The sequence below is a fragment of the Pan troglodytes genome, chromosome 21, assembly GCF_028858775.2.
Source record: "Pan troglodytes isolate AG18354 chromosome 21, NHGRI_mPanTro3-v2.0_pri, whole genome shotgun sequence".
Taxonomy (NCBI): domain Eukaryota; kingdom Metazoa; phylum Chordata; class Mammalia; order Primates; family Hominidae; genus Pan; species Pan troglodytes.
This window is the reverse complement of record NC_072419.2, coordinates 9,669,723-9,689,336: the sequence shown is the minus strand read 5'-3', so window position 1 is coordinate 9,689,336 and position 19,614 is coordinate 9,669,723. Positions and strand designations below refer to the sequence as shown.

Here is a 19,614-nt window from a genome sequence, read left to right as displayed (position 1 = left end):
CTAAAAATACAAAAAAATTAGCCAGGCGTGGTGTCGCGTGCCTGTAGTCCCAGCTATGTGCCTGTAGTCCCAGCTACGTGCCTGTAGTCCCAGCTACTCGGGAGGCTGAGGCACCAGAATTGCTTGAACCCCGGAGGCAGAGGTTGCAGTGAGCCAAGATCGCGCCACTGCACTCCAGCCTGGGTGACAGAGTGAGACTCTGTCTAAAAAAAAAAAAAAAAAAAAAGAAATCTTAGCTATATTTCCCCGCCTCCTTTGCAGTAAAGTAGGCCACATGACCATGCTTTTGTCACTAAAACCTCAGTAAAAGGAAAAGTGGCACTTGAAATCTTTTTTTTTTCTTTGAGACAGAGTCTCACTCTTGTTGCCCAGGCTGGAGTGTAATGGCACAATCTAGGCTCACTGCAACCTCTGCCTCCGGGGTTCCAGTGATTCTCCTGCCTCAGCCTCCCAAGTATCTGGGATTACAGGTGTGAGCCACTGCGCCTGGCCGGCACTTGAAATTTTAAGACAGTGGGTGCACCTCTTCCCTTCCACACGCTTTCTCTTTCCACCAGGTGGCATCCACAGCCCTCCAGCCTGAAGCATGCAGGCAGTGACAAGGCCTAGGGGATGACGTAACTGTACGATGGAAGAAAACTGGGTCCTAAATGGCAGAGTGGAACAGAACCAGGAAAGTTCGTGTCAGGCTGATAGAAAAGAGAGGGAAATAAACACCTGTCTTCCTTCCCACAGTGTCTCTTTACCATTTGGATGCTTTTATTATAGCAGCCTAACCTTACCTTAACTAACTATAACCCTCAAGTTCTGAAACAATTGAAAAATAAAACAAAAGAATATGGCTTATGGAGGCCAGAATACTATCTTTATTATTATTATTTTAGAGATGGGGTCTTCTTCTGTTGCCCGGACTGGAATGTAGTGGTGTGATCTTGGCTCATTGCAATCTCCACCTCGTGGGTTCAGGCAATTCAAGCAATAATCCTCCTGAGTAGCTGGGACTACAGGTGCACACCACCACGCCCGGCTAATTTTTTATTTTTTTTAGTAGAGACAGGGTTTCGCCATGATGGCCAGGCTGGTCTTGAACTCCTGACCTTATGTGATCCATCCCCCCCCCCTCAGCCTCCCAAAGTGCTGGGATTACAGGCATGAGCCACCTTGCCCAGCCAGCCCTCTGTGTTTGAAGGCTGCAAAAGAAAACACTGTGGGCATTGGATCCCAGGGAAAGAATGGCCCAGTGGGTGGGTGCCTAAGGGGGTGAGGGGACCCTGAAGTCTCTCCCAAGGTGGGGAAAGCTGGGCGGACACCCCTCTGCTCTGTATCAGAGCCACTGGGGTGGGAGAGAATGTGAGGCACTCAGAGGAAGGAGTGGGGTCCCAGTGGGAGGCCCAGACGTCCCACAAATGTGGCAGGTGGACAGGCAGCTTGGAAAGCACAAATCCGCAGGCTCGTGCCCATACGAGTGGAGGTGGGGGGTCCCTCAGGTGCTCTGTGGGCAGATGCTCCCCTCTCTCTCCGGGTGGTTTCTGAGGGGCCACAGAACTTTGACCACTTTCCTCAAATACCCCTTTCTGTGTATCAAATAGTTCTGAACAATTTGAAAAGAAGTCCACGTTCTCCGCTTTGAGTCAATCTCTTGTTCCTTTGCGTAACAAATCCCCCCTCCTCCTTACCCCAAGATGTGAGGTCAAAAGAGGGGTGTCCCCTCACAGCTCCAGCAAAAACCATTCCACTGTGCCGTAGGCCACTGGGGCTTTCAAAAGCCTCACTGTGGCTGGGTGCAGTGGCTCATGTCTGTAATCCCAGCACTTTGGGAGGTCGAGGTGCCAGATCATCCACTCTAGTCGGGAGTTCGAGACCAGCCTGACCAACATGGTGAAAACCCATCTTTACTAAAAATACAAAAAAATTAGCTGGTCGTGGTGGGGGGCACCTGTAATCCCAGCTACCTGGGAGGCTTAGGCAGGAGAATTGCTTGAACCTAGGAGGCAGAGATTGCAGTGAGCTGAGATTGCGCCATTGCACTCCAGCACAGATGACAGAACGAGACTCCGTCTCAAAAACAAACAAACACAAAACTAATACAATGTAATGTCATGTCAATTGTTGTTATACTGCATTATTGAGGGAATAATGAGAAGACAAAAATATCTGGACATGCTCAGTACAGAGACTTTTTTTTTCATAAATTTACAATCCTAGATTGGTTGATTCCACTGGTGTACATCTCACGGACAGAAAGGGCCAACTGTTTAATTACAAACAAAAGTGAACCAATCCCATGTATACAGTTTAATGCATTTTCATAAACTGAGCACACCTGTTTCACCAGCTCCCAGGCCAAGAAAGAGAATCTGGGCAGCACCCAGGAAGCCCCTGACACCTTTTCCAGCCACTGCCCACCCAAACCTCGAGGCCCATATAGGTTTTTGGCCTGTTTTGTACCACCTGTGAAGGAAATCTTACGGTGCTCTTCAGTATATTTTTTCAGTCTTGCACCTGTGGGTTTATTCTCCCTGCCCCGCCCTGTTGCTCCTGAGTGTGAGGAAGCCACAGGAATGGCCTGTTCCTGTTTTCTTCCGAGTGAGAGAGTGGGTGTGGGCTTTCTGAAGTGCACTGCCCAGTGACATGGGCAGGGGGATGGGGGCGTGTTCTGGGGACTAGGCTTTTATCTGATTCCCAGGGTCTAGATGCAGGGATAGATGTGGGAAAGGAAAATTAATAAATTTCAAATCGCAAGACCCCAAAGTCACTAAGTCAAAGGGAAAAGTCAAACTGGGAACTGAGTCAGGCAAAGCTGCCTCCTATTTTATTCCTTTATTAAGAAACTACAAAGAGCTACATACTTCCTTCACAATTTACCCACAGGGAAATTGCTTGTGAGCCTCAATTCACCCTGGCAATGTAAATTGATAGCTTATCTTCACAGGTGCGGGACAAAGGCTAGAACTCAAAGTCATCCCTCTGCTCACCTGAGACAAATGCATACCTGATTTCTCCTTCTGCCGTATTGTTTATGTAAAAATGCAGATTCACTGAGCCAGACTGAGGCATAAGTCGACTATTCCTCTACCCCACTCTCACATGTAAATTGTGTATTCAGTGAAAGGCTGAACAAAGATTCAAAAGAAGGCAACCTTTTGTCGCTTATCCACCTAAGACCTGGGACCCCCACAATCCCCCTTCGAGTTGTCCTGCCTTTCCAGAGCAAACCAATGTTCATCTCACATGTATTAATCAATGTCTCATGTCTCCCTAAAATGTATAAAACCAGGCCGGGCGCGGTGGCTCATGCCTATAATCCCAGCACTTTGGGAGATCATGCCTATAATCCCAGCAGGCAGATCATGAAGTCAGGAGTTCGAGACCAGCCTGACTAAAATGGTGAAACCCCGTCTCTACTAAAAATACAAAAATTAGCTGAGCGTGGTGATGTGCACCTGTAATCCTAGCTACTCAGGAGGCTAAGGCAGGAGAATTGCTTGAACCCGGGAGGCAGAGGTTGCAGTGAGCCAAGATTATGCTATTGCACTCCAGCCTGGGCGACAGAGCCAGAGAGCGAGACTCCATCTCAAAAACAAAACAAAACAAAACAGAACAACAACAAAAAACCAGGCTTGGACACATGTCCTCAGGGGACCTCCTGAGGAGTGTCCTTAATCAGCTTTCTTTGTTTCTTTCTTTCTTTTTGCGATGGAGTTTCGCTCTTTTGCCCAGGACGGAGTGAAGTGGCATGATCTCGGTTCACTGCAACCTCTGTCACCGCTAGGTTCAAATGATTTTTCTGCCTCAGCCTCCCAAGTAGCTGGGATTATAGGCACCTGCCACCACCCCTGGCTAATTTTTGTATTTTCAGTAGAGTCGGGTTTCGCCATGTTGGCCAGGCTGGTCTCGATCTCCTGACCTCAGGTCATCAAACTGCCTAGGCCTCCCAAAGTGCTAGGATTACAGGCATGAGCCACTGTGCCCGGCCCTTAATCAGCTTTCTAAATTGATTGAAACGTTGGCTGGGCACGGTGGCTCACACCTATCATCCCAGCACTTTGGGAGGCCGAGGTGGGTGGATCACCTGACGTCAGGAGTTTGAGACCAGCCTGGTCTACGTGGTGAAACCCCATCTCTACTGAAAATACAAAAATTAGCAAGATGTGGTGTTGGGTGCCTGTAGTCCCAGCCACTCAGGAGGCTGAGGCAGGTGAATCGCTTGCACCCGGGAGGCAGAGGTTGCAGTGAGGCGAGATTGCATCATTGTACTCCAGCCTGGGCAACAAGAGCGAAACTCGATCTCAAAAAAAAGATTAAGTTGTTTGAGACCTGTCTCAGATACTTTTGCTTCACCGATAGGAGATAGAGGTTAAGAGCTTCTCTTTGTTCATGTCATTTCTGTGGCCCTGGGCTCTCAAGATCCCCTGTCCGCTTGTGGGGTCCCCAGCCCTGACATGTTTTATTGCACAGGCAGGAGTAGAGCTGCTGGGTCAGACCCAGCCCTGGGGACACCAGGGACGGTCATGCTGGCATTCAAGCCCAGTCCCGGCAGCTTGGGCTCCTCTTCTGAGCGTGCCAGTGGCCTCCTGGGGGCCAGCTCCTTGGAAACATGGTGGCCCTTCAGCTGCTCCCCAGGGCCCCCTCCCCCCAGGCCCGCTCCACTCCCTCAACTTCTAAGTGTGGCTCAAACCTCCTTTCAGGGGTCAGGAAGCCATTCAGTGTGCACTGCCCGCTTTCCTGTGGTCATCCCGCTCAGACTCTTGTCTGTATTTGCTCCCTCATCCTCGTCTTTTTGAATTTTGAAAGATCCCCTGAGGTGCAGCCTGCTGTAGGCCTCAGCCCAGGCTGGGAGCCGGAAGCTGGGGCTGTTTCCACGTCCTCAGAGCCTTTGTGCCCCTCCCTCTTCCAGCCCCTCCAGGGTGGTGGCAGCCAGAACAGCACCCGCTCTGTCCCCTCGGGCAGCCAGGACACGTCTTCCTGGGCCAGCTCTGAGCGCAACAAGCCACAGGTCCAACGCGCGCGATCTTCCAGTCCCACAATGCCCCCTCCCCGTCCCATTTCTGGCACTTAGACACGAGTCAAGGTAGAGGAGAAAAATCTGCTTTATTTTATTTTCACCATTTCTGGGGTGGCTATGGGGGAAGCGAGTGGCGCGCTTCGAGGGTGTTCGGAGCCATCAAGTTTCAGTGCTGGGAGAAGGTAGCTTCCATGTCGCAGGCAGGGTCGGCGTGGCAGCCGTCTGGAGGAAGAGGTGGAGTCAGGGGAATCCCGGCCGCACCCCCGCCCGCCTCCCCCTGGCCCCGGAGCGCCTTGCCCGGCTCACCCGGGCTGCAGCAGAGGCCCAAGACCGCGCAGCGGCCCCCGCTCCCGCACGCCTTCTGGCCGGACTGGCAGGGCGACGGCAGGTAGTTCTCCTCCTGGCAGCGCAGCGCTTCGGCGGTGCCCACGAAGCAGCCCAGCTCTTCTGCGCAGCAGATATTGGGCCCGAAGCAGCGGCCTTTGCCCCCGGGGCCGCAGGGGAGGCACTGCGGGGACGGGCGGGGTGAGCGGGAGCCGGGGTGGTGCTGGGGACCCACTCGGAGGACCCTGCGAGGCCGGGCGGGGTGCGCCGGGCAAGGATGCCGGGGTCCGGGGTCCGGGGTCCGGAGTTCGGGCGGGACCGCGGGGCTGCAGGCGCGCTGGGGCGCCGTCTGGGCCTCGACCGCGGTCAAGGGCGGGGCGTCAAAATCCGCTCAGCTCCTGGAGTTCTCAGGCGAGGCCGGAGCGGGGCGCGCCCCTGTGGCTGCGGGTCCCTCCCTCCCCGGAGCGCCGCGGGACCAGGGCTGGGGACTCACCTTGCGCACGTCGAGGTCCGGCGCGGCCCTCTTGCCTCCCAGGGGGCAGTTCTGGATGTAGCAGGCGGAGGTCAGCGCCAGGAGGCCGAGCAGACAGCAAGCGAGGCTGGGGCCGGCCATGGTGCGGGTGCGCTGGGTCCAGGGTCCGTGACTGGTGGCGGTCTCTCCGGCCTGGCCTTTTTATGCCTGGGCATTGCGTCGGTGGAGCTCTGTTTAAGAGGTTGGTAGTATGATTGGTCACAGAGGGTCGCCGTGGGTCAGGCCGAGTGCGTACGGGCTTTCCTCTTCATTAGCAGGGCCTGGGCCGGGGTCAAGGTCACCGCGTTGGCTAATGGTCTGGGCACAGAAGGTGAGGTGCCTTGCGGAAGGGAGCAGGCCGGGGTGACCTGGGCCACTAGGGTGGGACAGGGAGAATTTGGGGTGGGGTGTGGCCCAGCCGAAGACTTTATCCAGCCTCCCAGTACCTCGAGGAGGGGGCTGGGGCAGGGAAGGTGGACGCTGGGACCCCTCCAGGTGGGAGGAGGCTCTGGCAGGATCCGCCCACCCTCTTGGCCCACCACGCATGTGGATCATTGTCCCCTCTTTTAGGAACATTTTCTCTTCCTAAACCCAAATTTCCAGAAAACCTCTTCACCCTCACCACACAGCAACACCCACTTCCCTGCACCTGAAACTTGGATAGGAAGAGATCACATCTGTCTCTAATCTGTAACTGATGTTCCACCTTTCCTTTCACTATAAATTAGGCAACAAACCACAGCAGAATTAGCAATACCTGTGGCTTTGTCACAAATCAAAATAGAAGATAACTTCCTATCACAGCTGTCACAAATGCCTCTATATACTGTTTAGATTCATTATGTCTTCAAAATTATCACAGTTATTGGGCCACTACCAGATCTTGCTATCTAATGGTTAAAGAAGCACGTTTATGACACCACCAAAATGTGTTTTGGCTGGGCGCTGTGGCTCACGCCTGCAATCCCAATACTTTGGGAGTCTGAGGTGGGCAGATCACTTGAGACCAGAAGTTCAAGACCAGCCTAGGCAACATAGCGAGAACCCCCAACTCTACAAAAAATACAAAAATTAGCTGGGCGTGTTGGTGTGCTCCTGTAGTCTCAGCTGCTTGGGAGGCTGAGGCAGGAGTACCGCTTAAGCCTGGGAATTCAAGACTGCAGTGAGCTGTGATCGTACCTCTGCACTCCAGCCGGAGTGACAGAGCGAGAGCGAGACCCTGTCTCAAAAAAAAAAAAGTGTTTTAACATTTTGATATCTGAATATAAATATATATATATTTTTTCTTGAGACGGAGTCTCGCTCTGTCGCCCAGGCTGGAGTGCAGTGGCGGGCGCCATCTTGGCTCACTGCAACATCCGCCTCCTGGTTTCAAGCGATTCTCCTGTCTCAGCCTCCCAAGTAGCTTGGATTACAGACATGCACCACCACGCCTGGCTAATTTGTGTATTTTCAGTAGAGACGGGGGTTTCACCATGTTGACCAGGCTGGTCTCGAACTCCTGACCTCAGGTGATCCACCCGCCTCAGCCTCCCAAAGTGCTAGGATTACAGGCTTGAGCTGCTGTGCCTGGCCCTGTAATTGGTTTCTTTTGTAATTCTATTTCTCTCATTTTCGACATTAAAATTTTTTTTGGCTGGGCGTGGTGGTTGACCAACCTGGCCAACATGGTGAAACCCCATCTCTACTAAAAATATAAAAATACAAAAATTAGCTGGGCGTGAGGCAGGCACCTGTAATCACAGCTATTCAGGAGGCTGAGGCAGGAGAATCAGTTGAACCCAGGAGGCGGAGGTTGCAGTGAGCCAAGATCATGCCACTGCACTCCAGCCTAGGCGATAGAGTGAGACTCCGTCTCAAAAAAATAAATTTTTTTTTTGCATTTTTAATATATCTCAAAAGGAAAATAATTAAAAGAAAAGATGGATTACCCCAGTGGGAGAGGTATTGGTAGATATCATGAACAAGAAAGGAAAGGCGCTGCTCAACTCTCCCTTTGTGAAAGCACCTGCCACCCAGCTGCTGGGAGTGCCCTCTGCAGGTGGCCCTCAGGGGTAGCTCCTCTAGGGCCTGCTTCAGCTGCAGAGAGCTGCCTGGCCCAGGGTCACACCCTTCCCAGGTGGCCCGCATCCAATGACTGGTCCATTTTGGCCCAAATGCAGGATAACTCTGAAGGAGCATTTTGGCTCCAGAGCTCCCTATGGGGTCAGCTGTGGTCTGCATAGCAGTTCTCCCTCTGTTCACTCCTATTTTTGACCCCTCCCTCCCAAAGGTGTGGGTCCCCAGGGCCTTCTGTAATAAAAACCCCCTTTGTGAAACCATCTCCGTCTGCTCTCTAGGGAACCCAACCTGTAGGGAACCCAACCTGAGGCAGCATGGAAGAAATGAGAAGCACTGTGAGAGACCAGCCTCACTGGTGGGCCAGTCCCCGACCCCTGGGAGGAGAGAACGGGACAGCTCCAGACTCTCCTGCCCTCTTGTTGAGGAAGGTGAAGAGGCTGATGGGGCCGAGCAGGTCACAGAGCTCATCTGACCCTAGTCACTGGCATGAGTCACTGGCATGAGCTGTCCAGCACCCAGGAGCCGGCCAGGCTGACCTGCATTACAAATCAGCAGCCAGTCCTCTCTCACCCAGATTAGCTTATTGGCATTCAGGGCCTAGAAGTCCAAGGGCCTGACCTAGCAGTGGCCCAGAGAGGTCTCTCACCTGCTCTGTGGGCACGATGACCTCACTTAAGCTAACACATGTGCATAAATTACCATAGTATTATGTCCCCCAGATGGGCCGCCTCCCTTCACCTGTTCAACAACCCCTCTTCTGAAGATGCTCCGGGTCCCATTACAAATGCCTGGAAACAGCAGCAACAAAACACAAAAACCTCTGCCCTCATGGGGCTTATATTCTAGTGGAGGAAGAGAGATGTTAAACAATAAACACATTTCAGTTAGTTAGGAAACAAGTATACACAATAAACATACTTCAGTAACAACATACATATTGCAGTAGATTAGTAAGTGCTACAGAGATAAAAGGGAGGCCTGTTGCGATTTCACCGAGGGTGGTCAGTGTAGACTTCTTTGTGAAGAAGAGAAAATAAACCATGCAGATATCTGAGGGGACATTGGTTTTCTGTTGCTGTGTAACAAATTACCACAGGCCAGGCACGGTGGCTTGTGCCTGTAATCCCAGCACTTTGGGAGTCTGAAGCGAGAGGATCACTTAAGCCCAGGAATTAGAGACTAGCCTGGGCAACATAGGGAGACCCAGGCTCTATAAAATGTTTTAAAAAAATTAGCTGGGTTTGTTGGCATGCACCTGCAGTCCCAGCTACTTGGGAGGCTGAGACAGGAAGATCACTTGAGCCCAGGAGTTCGAGGCTGCAGTGAACTAGGATGGTGCCACTGCACTCCAGCCTAGGCGACGGAGCGTGACTCTGTCTCAAAACGAAAACAAAAACACAAAAGCTACCACGAATTTGGCAGCTTAAAACAACATTTGCTTATTACATTGGGCCAGGCATGGCTTAGCTGGGTCTTTTGCTCTGGGGCTACCATCAGGGTGTCAGCCAGGCTGCATTCGTTTCCAGAGCCTGGGTGATTGTTAGCAGAATTCATTTCCTTGCAGCTGTCAAACTCGTGGTGGCCTGCTTCTTCAAGGTCAGGAACAGAGAGAGTCTCTGCTGCTTCAAGTCTAAGCACACAGGGAGTCCTTTTCTGAGGGGCACCTGACCTGATTAGGTCAGACCCACCCGGATCACCACCCTTTTAACTCAAATTCATTAGGTGTCTTCATTACATCTGCAAAATCCCCTCACCTTTGCCATATAACATAGTATAGTCGTGGTTATCACCTTTGTCATCTTTTTCTAATGTTTAGAAGAAAGTTGGCTGGGCACAGTGGCTCACGCCTGTTTTTGTTTTTGTTTTCAGACTGAGTCACGCTCCATGGCCCAGGCTGGAGCGTGGTTGGCTGGGCGCGCTGGCTCCCAGCACTTTGGGAGGCCAAGGTGGGTGGATCACTTGAGGTCAGGAGTTCGAGACCAGTCTGGCCAAAAGGGTGAAACCCTGTCTCTACTAAAAAAAAATACAAACAAATTTAGCCGGGCGCAGTGGTGGAAGCCTTTAGTTCCATCTACTCGGGAGGTGGAGGAACCCAGGAGGTGGAGGTGGCAGTGAGCCGAGATCATGCCACTGCACTTCAGCCTGGGTGACAGAGTGAGACTCTGTCCGTCTCAAAAAAAAAAAAAAAAAAAAAAAAAAAGCTATGGGTTCTACCCACATGGAGCCAGAAAAGATTACACAAAGGTAATCATTGTGTAATCCACAGAAAGATACCAGGGGGTGAGAATTTCAGGGATCCACTTTAGCATTCTGCCTGCAATGGAGGGGAGGAAATGACAAGTGCTGAGGTCCTGAGGCAGGAACGTGCCTGGCATGTTCAAGGAGCAAGGAGGCCAGTAGTCCTGGAGCAGAGTGACTGAACTCCTGAGATCAGAAAGGTAACGTGGGACTGCACCTCACAGGGCTTGGGCTTTTCCTCCAAATGAAATGGGGGAATGAGAGGGAGTTCGGAGCCAGCTTACGATAACTTTGGATATAGTGCTGTGACAAGACTGTGGGGAACCAGGCGCGGTGGCTCACGCCTGTTATCCCCGCACTTTGGGAGGCTGAGGTGGGCGGATCATGAGGTCAGGAGATCAAGACCATCCTGGCTAACATGGTGAAACTCCGTCTCTACTAAAAATACAAAAAAATTAGCTGGGCATGGTGGCTGGCGCCTGTAGTCCCAGCTACTCTGGAGGCTGAGGCAGGAGAATCGCTTGAACCCGGGAGGCGGAGGTTGCAGTGAGCCAAGATCGTGCCACTGCACTCCAGCCTTGGCAACAGAGCAAGACTCCTTCTAAAAAAGAAAAAAGACTGTGGGGAAACTAGGGAGGAGGCTATGCAGCAATCCCTGTGAGTAATGGGAGTGCAATGTGCATGTCGAGAAGTGACCTGATTCTTGGTGCATTTTAAAGGAGATACCAACTGCAGTTTGCAGATGTGAGTGGGAGAGAAAAAGAGGAGTCAAAGATGACTTCAATATTTCTGGTCTGGGCCGGGTGGGATGGCTCATGCCTGTATTCCAGCTACTCGGGAGGCTGAGACAGGAGAATCACTTGAACCTGGGAGGTAGAGGTTGCAGTGAGCTGAGATAGCACCGTTGCACTCCAGCCTGGGTGAAACAGTGACTCTGTCTCAAAAAAAAAAAAAAAGATTTCTGGGCCAGGAGTAGTGGCTCATGCCTGTAATCCCAGCACTTTGGGAGGCCAAGATTGGGGGGTCACCTGAGGTCAGGAGTTTGAGACCAGCCTGGCCAACATGGTGAAACCTCGTCTCCACTAAAAAATACAAAAATTATCCAGGCATGATGGCGTGTGCGTGTAGTCCCAGCTACTAAGGAGGCTGAGGCAGGGGAATCACTTGAACCCGGGAGGCAGAGGTTGCAGTGAGCCGAGATGGTGCCACTGCACTCCAGCCTGGGCAACAGAGCGAGACTCTGTCTCAAAAACAAGAACAAAAACAAAACAAGATTTCTGGCTTGAGCAATGGGAAGGATGAAGGTGCCATCAGCTGGCATGGGAACCTGAGGGTGGCACTGATTTGAGTTGGGAAGAGCAGGGGCTCAGTGCGGACCTGTCATGTTTGGGATGCCCGCTACACATCCAAGAAGAACCTGAGCAGGCATTTGGAGGTGTGTCTGGAGTTCAGGAGAGAGGTCTAGGCTGAAGCAATGGTCAGTACCAATATTTATTTATCTTATTTATTTATTGAGACAGTTTCGCCCTTGTTGCCCAGGCTGGAGTGTAATAGCACAATCTCAGCTCACTGCAGCCTCCGCCTCCCGGGTTCAAGCGATTCTCCTGCCTCAGCCTCCTGAGTAGCTGGGATTACAGGCATGCGCAACCACGCCCAGCTAATTTTGTATTTATAGTAGAGACAGGGTTTCTCCATGTTGGTCAGGCAGGTCTCAAACTCCCGACCTCAGGTGGTCTGCCTGCTTTGGCCTCCCAAAGTGCTGGGGTTATAGGCGTGAGCCACCGCGCCCAGCCAGTACTAATAGTTAAAGGCCCCACCAGAGTGACATCACCCTGGGGCAGGACAGATGGAGAAGAGGACCAAGGATCCCACTCTAAGCAAGGCAGGGGGAAACAAGCAGGGGTCTGAGGACAGGGTTTCACGGAGGAGGAAGTGTGCCAGATGCCAAAGGACATGTAAGGGAGGGACTGAAACTTGAACTTCTTTATTTAAAAAACTCCAGTGAAGTGCAATTTACAGATCGTAATCTGTAGCCACTCTAAGCGTACTGTTTGGTGATTTTTGGTAAATTCAAACAGTTGTCCAGCCACGCCCACAATCCAGTTTTAGAATACTCTGTCCCCAGGTAAAGTTCCCCCATGCCCCTTTGCCTTACTGCTGGCTCCCACCCCAGCCCCCAGGAAACCACTGATAAAAGATTTGCCTTTTCTAGAAATGTCACCTAAATGGAACAATACAGTACTTGATCATTTATGTCTGGCGTTCTGAGGTTCATCCAGGTTATTTTGTGTATCAGTAGTGAAACTGCCAATGCAAAATTCTAACTGAGACAGTGAAAGAGATCTGCCCTAGCCAGTTCCATCTTGCTTTAACCTCCACGCTGTCCTTGTTCAATCCTGGGCGTAGGCTGAACTTACTTTGGGATGAACTTAGTACATAGTTTATAGTTTAAAACAAAGGCAGTAACAGCCCTTTCCCAAACCAAACCTCCTTCTTGCCTGGGGACTAGACTGCCTTGGTAGAACTAACATATTAGCCACAAGATTAGAAATTATGGTTTAGGGGTCATGCAGCTGGAGGCTACAAGATTCTGACCCTCTCCAAATTGCTCCTGGGGATAGCATCACTATTGTAAAACCTAAGATCAGTGCTTGAGATATTTTGTAGACCCTGCACTCTGTGGATCAGTTAGCACCACCCAGATCAATAAACTGGCTCATCTGATATTGTGGCCCCCACCCAGGAACTCACTCAATGCAAGAGGACAGCTTCTTCTCCACCCCAGCCAATAAACACTCCTGACCCAATGACTGCCCCGCCACCCAGCACATTATTCTTAAAAACTCTGATTCCTGAATGCTCAGGGAGACTGCTTTGAGCAATAATGAAACTTCTGTCTCCTGCCCACCTGGCTCTGCGTGAATTACTCTTTCTGTATTGCAATTCCCCTGTCCTGATAAATTGGCTGTCTAGGCAGTGGGTAAGGTGAACCTGTTGGGCGGTTACAGTAGTTCATTCCTGTTTCATTCCTGTTTATTGTTTTTCTGTTTTTTCTTTTCACTTTGTTGCCCAGGCTGGAGTGCAGTGGTGCAATCTCAGCTCACTGCAGCCTTGACCACCCAGGCTCAAGTGATCCTCCCCCTTCAGCCTCCAGAGTAGCTGGGACTACATGTGCGCACCACCACGCCTGGCTAATTTCTGTATTTTTTGTAGAGGGTCTCACTTTGTCACCCAGGCTGGAGTGCAGTGGCATGATCAGCTCACTGCAACCTCTGCCTCCCGGGTTCAAGTGATTCTCGTGCCTCAGCCCACAAAGTAGCTGTGATTACAGGTGTGAGCCACGATGCCTGGCTAATTTTTGCATTTTTTGTAGAGATGGGGGTTTCACCGTGTTGCCCAGGCTGGTCTTGAACTCCTGAGCTCAAGCAATCCGCTTGCCTTGGCCTCCCAAGGTGCTAGGATTACAGGCGTGAGCCACTGTGCCTGGCCTTATTGTCATTTTTATTTGCATTTTTCTGATGATTACTAATGTTGAGCAATTTTTTCATATACCTGTTGGCCATTTGTATGTCTTTTTTTATGTTATTTTATTTTTATTTATTTATTTTTCAAAAAATTTTTTAGTATTTATTGATCATTCTTGGGTGTTTCTCCGAGAGGGGGATTTGGCAGGGTCATAGGACAATAGTGGAGGGAAGGTCAGCAGATAAACAAGTGAACAAAGGTCTCTGGTTTTCCTAGGCAGAGGACCCTGCGGCCTTCCGCAGTGTTTGTGTCCCTGGGTACTTGAGATTAGGGAGTGGTGATGACTCTTAACGAGCATGCTGACTTCAAGCATCTGTTTAACAAAGCACATCTTGCACCGCCCTTAATCCATTCAACCCTGAGTGGACACAGCACATGTTTCAGAGAGCACAGGGTTGGGGGTAAGGTTATAGATTAACAGCATCCCAAGGCAGAAGAATTTTTCTTAGTACAGAACAAAATGGAGTCTCCTATGTCTACTTCTTTCTACACAAACACAGTAACAATCTGATCTCTCTTTCTTTTCCCCACATTTCCCCCTTTTCTATTCGACAAAACCACCATCGTCATCATGGCCCGTTCTCAATGAGCTGTTGGGTACACCTCCCAGACGGGGTGGCGGCCGGGCAGAGGGGCTCCTCACTTCCCAGACGGGGCGGCCGGGCAGAGGCGCCCCCCACCTCCCAGACGGGGCGGCGGCCGGGCAGGGTATTTATTTATTTATTTTTTTTTTGAGACAGAGTCTCACTCTGTCACCCAGGCTGGAGTGCAGTGGCCCAATCTTGGCTCACTGCAAGCTCCGCCTCCCGGGTTCACGCCATTCTCCTGCCCCAGCCTCCTGAGTAGCTGGGACTACAGACGCCTGCCACCACGACTGGCTAATTTTTTTTTGTATTTTTTAGTAGAGATGGGGTTTCACCGTGTTAGCCAGGATGGTCTCCATCTCCTGATCTTGTGATCCGCCCGCCTTGGCCTCCCAAAGTGCTGGGATTATAGGTGTGAGCCACCGTGCCCGGCCTTTTATTTTATTTTTTAGAGACAGAGTCTCACTTTGTTGCCCAGGCTGGAGTACAGTGGCACGATCATAGCTCACTATAACCTCCAACTTCTAGGCTCAAGCATGCATGTCTTCTTTTGAGATATCTATTCAGATCCTTTGCCCACTTTTTTTTTTTTTTTTTGAGACAGTCTCGCTTTGTCACCCAGGCTGGAGTGCAATGGCGTGATCTTGGCTCACTGCAAACTCTGCCTCCCAGGTTCAAGCAATTCTCCTGCCTCAGCCTCCCGAGTAGCTGGGATTACAAGCGCACACCACCAGGCCCGGCTAATTTTTTGTATTTTTAGTAGAGATGGGGTTTCACCCTATTGGCCAGGCTGGTCTCAAATTCCTGACCTTATGATCCGCCCACCTCGGCCTCCCAAAGTGCTGGGATTACAGGCGTGAGCTACCGCGCCCAGCCCTTTGCCCACTTTTTACTGGGATTGTTTATGTTTTTGCTGCTGAGTTGTTTGAATTCCTTGTATATTCTGCATATTAGCCCCTTGTCAGATGAATGGTTTGTAAAGATTTTCTCCTATTCTACAGGTTGTTTCTGTTGATTGCTTCCTTTGCTGTGCAGAAGCTTTTTAGTTTACTGTATTCCCATTTGTCTATTTTGTTGTTGTTGTTGTTGACTGTGCTTTTGAAGTCTTAGCCATAAAATCTTTACCTGGACCAACGTCCTGAAGTGTTTTCCCTATGTTTTCTTCTAGTAGATTTATAGTTTCAGGTCTTATGTTTGTCTTTAAGCCATTTTGAGTTGAGTTGTGTACATTGTGAGAGATGGGGTCTAGTTTTATTCTTCTACCTATGGATATCCTGTTTTCCCAGCATCATTTATTAAAGAGGATGTTCTTTTCCCAGTGTTTGTTCATGATGCCTTTGTCAAAAATCAGTTGACTGTAAACACATGGATTTATTTCTGGATTCTCCAGTCTGTTCTATTGGTCTGTGTCTATTTTTATACCAATAGCCCGCTGTTTTGATTACTACACCTTTGTAGTAAATTTTGAAGTCAGGTGGTGTGGTGCCTCTAAGCTTTGTTCTTTTTGCTCATTATTGCTTTGGCTATTAAGTATCTTTTGTGGTTCCATACAAATTTTCAGATTGTTTTTTCTATTTCTGTGAAGAATGTCATTGGTATTTTGATAGGGATTGCACTGAATCTGTGGATTGCTTTGAGTAGTACAGTCATTTAACAATACTCTTCCAATCCATGAGCATGGGATGCCTTTCCATTTGTTTGTATCCTTTTCAATTTTTTTTTTCTTTTTTTTTTTTTTTTGAGACGGAGTCTTGCTCTGTCGCCCAGGCTAGAGTGCAGTGGCACGATCTCAGCTCACTGCAACCTCCGCCTCCCAGGTTCAAGGAATTCTCCTGCCTCAGCCTCCCGAGTAGCTGGGACTACAGGCGCCTGCCACCACGCCCGGCTAATTTTTAATTTTTTTTAGTAGAGATGGGGTTTCACCATCTTGGCCAGGCTGGTCTCGAACTTCTGACCTTGTGATCCACCTGCCTCGGCCTCCCAAAGTGCTGGGATTACAGGTGTGAGCCACGGCGCCCGGACTTCAATTTTTTTTTATCAGTGTCTTACAGTTTTCATTGTAAAGGCCTTTCACTTAATTATTAGTAATTAAGTTTTGGGGGGGTCAAACGTTATATGTGAATTTTCTAGTGTGCAGGGTTTTGGCATCCATAGCCTCCACATTCTTCAAGCATCAACTGTATTTTGTTGAGGATTTTTGCATCTATGTTTATCAGGTATATTGGCCTGTAGTTTTCTTTTGTTGTTGTGTGTGTCCTAGTCTGATTTTGGTGTCTGGGTAATTCTGGCCTCATAGAATGAGTTAGAAAAAAATTCTCTTCAATTTTTAGGAATACTTTGAGAAGAATGGGTGTTAGTTCTTTATAAATTGGTAGAATTCCACAGTAAAGCCATCTGGTCCTGAGCTTTTCTCTGTTGAGAGACTTTTAATTATTGATTCAATGTGGTTACTCATCATTGATCTCTTCAGGTTTTCTATTTTTTTCCTGGTTCAATCTTGGTAGGTTGTTTGTGTCCAGGAATTCATAGATATCCTCTAGGGTTTCCAATTTGTTAGTGTGTAGTTGTTCATAATAGTTTCTAATGATCCCTTGTATTTCTGTGATATCAGTTGTATGTCTCCTTTCTCATTTCTAATTTTATTTGGGTCTTCTCTCTTTTTTTCTAGGTTAGTCCTGGTAGTGGCTTATTGATTTTTTTTTTTCTCATGCACCAAGCACAGGTTTGTGGATTTTGTTTATATTTTTTAAAAAACAAGTTTTTATTTCATTGACCCTTTGTTTCCCTTTTTTAGTCTCTATTCTGTTTAGTTTTGCTCTGATCTTTATGTTTCTTTCCTTTGGGTTTGGTTTATTCTTGCTTTTCTAGCTCCTTGAGGAGCATCATGAGGTTGTTTACTTGAAGTCTTCCTACTTTTTTTGATGTAGGCATTTGTTGTTATATAGTAGGCTATTAATGACTGTTCCAATAATTTTGGCTTCCAAATGATTGGAAACTGAAAGCATGCAAGGCCGGTGTGGTGGCTCACACCCGTAATCCCAGCACTTTGGGAGGCAGAGGCAGGCGGATCACCTGAGGTCAGGAGTTCAAGTACAGCCTGGCCAACATGGTGAAACCCCGTCTCTACTAAAAATACAAAAATTAGCTGGGTGTGGTGGCGGGTGCCTGTAATCCCAGGAGGCAGAGGTTGCAGTAAGCCAAGATCGCACCATTGCACTCCAGCTTGGGCAACAAGAATGAAACTCCGTCTCAAAAAATAAATAAATAAATAAATAAATAAAAGCATGCAGGATATCAGTCACTTATAACAGTCATTTTTTCCCCCAATTTTATGGAATTGCATGGAATTTTTTTTTCATCTATTCACTTTCAGTCTATGTGTGTCTTTACAGGTGAAGTGAATTTCTGATAGGCAGCATACAATTGGGTCTTTTTTTTTTTGGACAGGGTGGTGGTAACAGCAATCTGTTTGGGCCAGTCCCCAGGCCCCTGGGTGGCGTGCTGGTACTGGCAGCAGCAGGCTGGGTGGGCCAGTGCCTGGGCCTCTGGGAGATGCACACAGGAAGCAGTGGTAGGCAAGGTGGACCTGTCCTTGGGCTCCTGGACAGTGTGCATGTGTGGCATGCACACCAGTGGCAGTGAAGTGGGTGGATCAATCCCTAGGTCTCTGGACAGTGCACATGGACGGCAGCAGTAGGTGGGGTGAGCCCATCCTCAGGTCCCTGGAAGGGGTGCATGTGTGCTGACAGTGCAGGTCAACCCCCAGACCCCTGGATGACATGCATGGGTACTAGCATTGACATCAGTAGGTAGGGTGGGACCCTTAGGCCCCTGGATGGTGCACACGGGTGGTGATGGTGGTGGGCTGGGCAGATTGAATCTCAGGTCCCTGGATGATGTGCACAGGTGCTGGCAGCAATGGTGGTGGTGAAGGGCAGGGCAGGCCTGTTTTCAGCCCCCCAGATGGTGTGCATGGGCACTGGCAGTGGCAGATAGGATGGATTGATCCCCAGGCCCTGGAAGGCATGCTCGGGCACCAGTGGCAATGGTGGTGGGCAGGGCGAGCCTGTCCTCAGATGTCCTCTGCACCTGCAACCGATGTGTGGGCTATTTCCACACAGCCAGTGGAGTGGGAGAGAATGGTAGCCCCACCAAAGAAAAATAATTCATGACCAGTATTTTTTCAGTTTTTTCCCCCAGCTTTATTGAGGTATAATTGACAAATAAAAATAGAGTATACTCAGCCGGGCATGGTGGCCCACGCCTGTAATCCCAGCACTTTGAGAGGCCAAGGTGGGCGGATCACTTGAGGCCAGGAGTTCAAGACTAGCCTGGCCAACATGTTGAAACCCTGTCTCCACTAAAAATACAAAAATTAGCTGGGCATGGTGGTGGGCGCCTGTAATCCCAGCTACTTGGAGGCTGAGGCAGGAGAATTGCTTGAACCTAGGAGATGGAGGTTGCAGTGAGCCGAGATCATGTCACTGCACTCCAGCCTGGGTGACAAGAGCAAAACTCTGTCTCAAACAAACAAACAAACAAAAAAAGTATATATTTTCTCACACTTGTAATCCCAGCACTTTGGGAGGCCGAGGTGGGAGGATCACCTGAGGTCAGGAGTTCGAGACTAGCCTGGCCAACATGGTGAAACCCCTCTCTACTAAAAATACAAAAATTAGCCAGGTGTGGTGGTGCACACCTGTAGTTCCAGCTACTCAGGAGGCTGAGGCAGGAGAATTGCTTGAGCCTGGGAGGCGGAGGTTGCAGTGAGCTGAGATCACACCACTGCACTCCAGCCTGGGTGACAGAATGAGACTCCGTCTCAACATAAAAAAGGAAAACAAACAAACAACAACAACAACAACAAAAAAAAAACAAAAAACAAACCCAAGGGACTTCTGATGTGAGTATCCACTGAAGCTTACTACAGGTCCACATAGCATTCTGGTTAACTGTGGACATCTTGAGTACCAGTTCTACTGGATCTACTGGATCATAAGGCCCAAAGTACAGAGTGGCCTGCCTTGCAACTGGATCTCCTAAGCTGTCTTCTCTTGCCCTAAATGCCCCTCAAAGCTGGCAGCACTTCTAGTCCTGACGAGCAGAACATTCAAATGTGGCCAGTGTTGACTCCAAAATTCAGAGGTTCACCATGCAACATGTCTCCTTTTTAGAGATAAAGAATGCAAGGTACAGTAACTTGTCCATCATTTTTTTTGGTGAAAAGACAATCTGCCAGGCTCAGTGGCTCATGCCTATAATCCCAGCACTTTGGGAGGCCAAGGTGGGCAGATCACTTGAGCCCAGGAGTTTGAGACCTGCCTGGGCAACATGGTGAAACCCTGTCTCTACAAAAAAATATAAAA

General features: G+C 49.6%; 1 protein-coding gene across 1 annotated transcript; it reads right to left on the bottom strand.

Annotated features, from left to right (window-relative positions):
- Window positions 1–5,072: 5,072 nt before the first annotated feature.
- Window positions 5,073–5,998, bottom strand: OXT (oxytocin/neurophysin I prepropeptide). The gene is made up of 3 exons (XM_001160221.7): window positions 5,823–5,998; window positions 5,312–5,513; window positions 5,073–5,227 (listed from the first exon to the last, which is right to left on the bottom strand). The coding sequence occupies exons 1-3, from the start codon at window positions 5,940–5,942 to the stop codon at window positions 5,172–5,174; spliced, it is 378 nt and encodes a 125-aa protein (XP_001160221.1). The 5' UTR covers window positions 5,943–5,998; the 3' UTR covers window positions 5,073–5,171.
- Between the last annotated feature and the right edge of the window lie 13,616 nt (window positions 5,999–19,614).

Bases quoted from the DNA above. Each gene is read 5' to 3' on its own strand.
- OXT (XM_001160221.7), bottom strand. From the start codon at position 5,942: ATGGCCGGCCCCAGCCTCGCTTGCTGTCTGCTCGGCCTCCTGGCGCTG. The intron at 5,514-5,822 runs GTGAGTCCCCAG...CCGTCCCCGCAG, and splicing joins CGGACCTCGACGTGCGCAAG to TGCCTCCCCTGCGGCCCCGG. The intron at 5,228-5,311 runs GTGAGCCGGGCA...CTCTTCCTCCAG, and splicing joins GGGCCTCTGCTGCAGCCCGG to ACGGCTGCCACGCCGACCCT.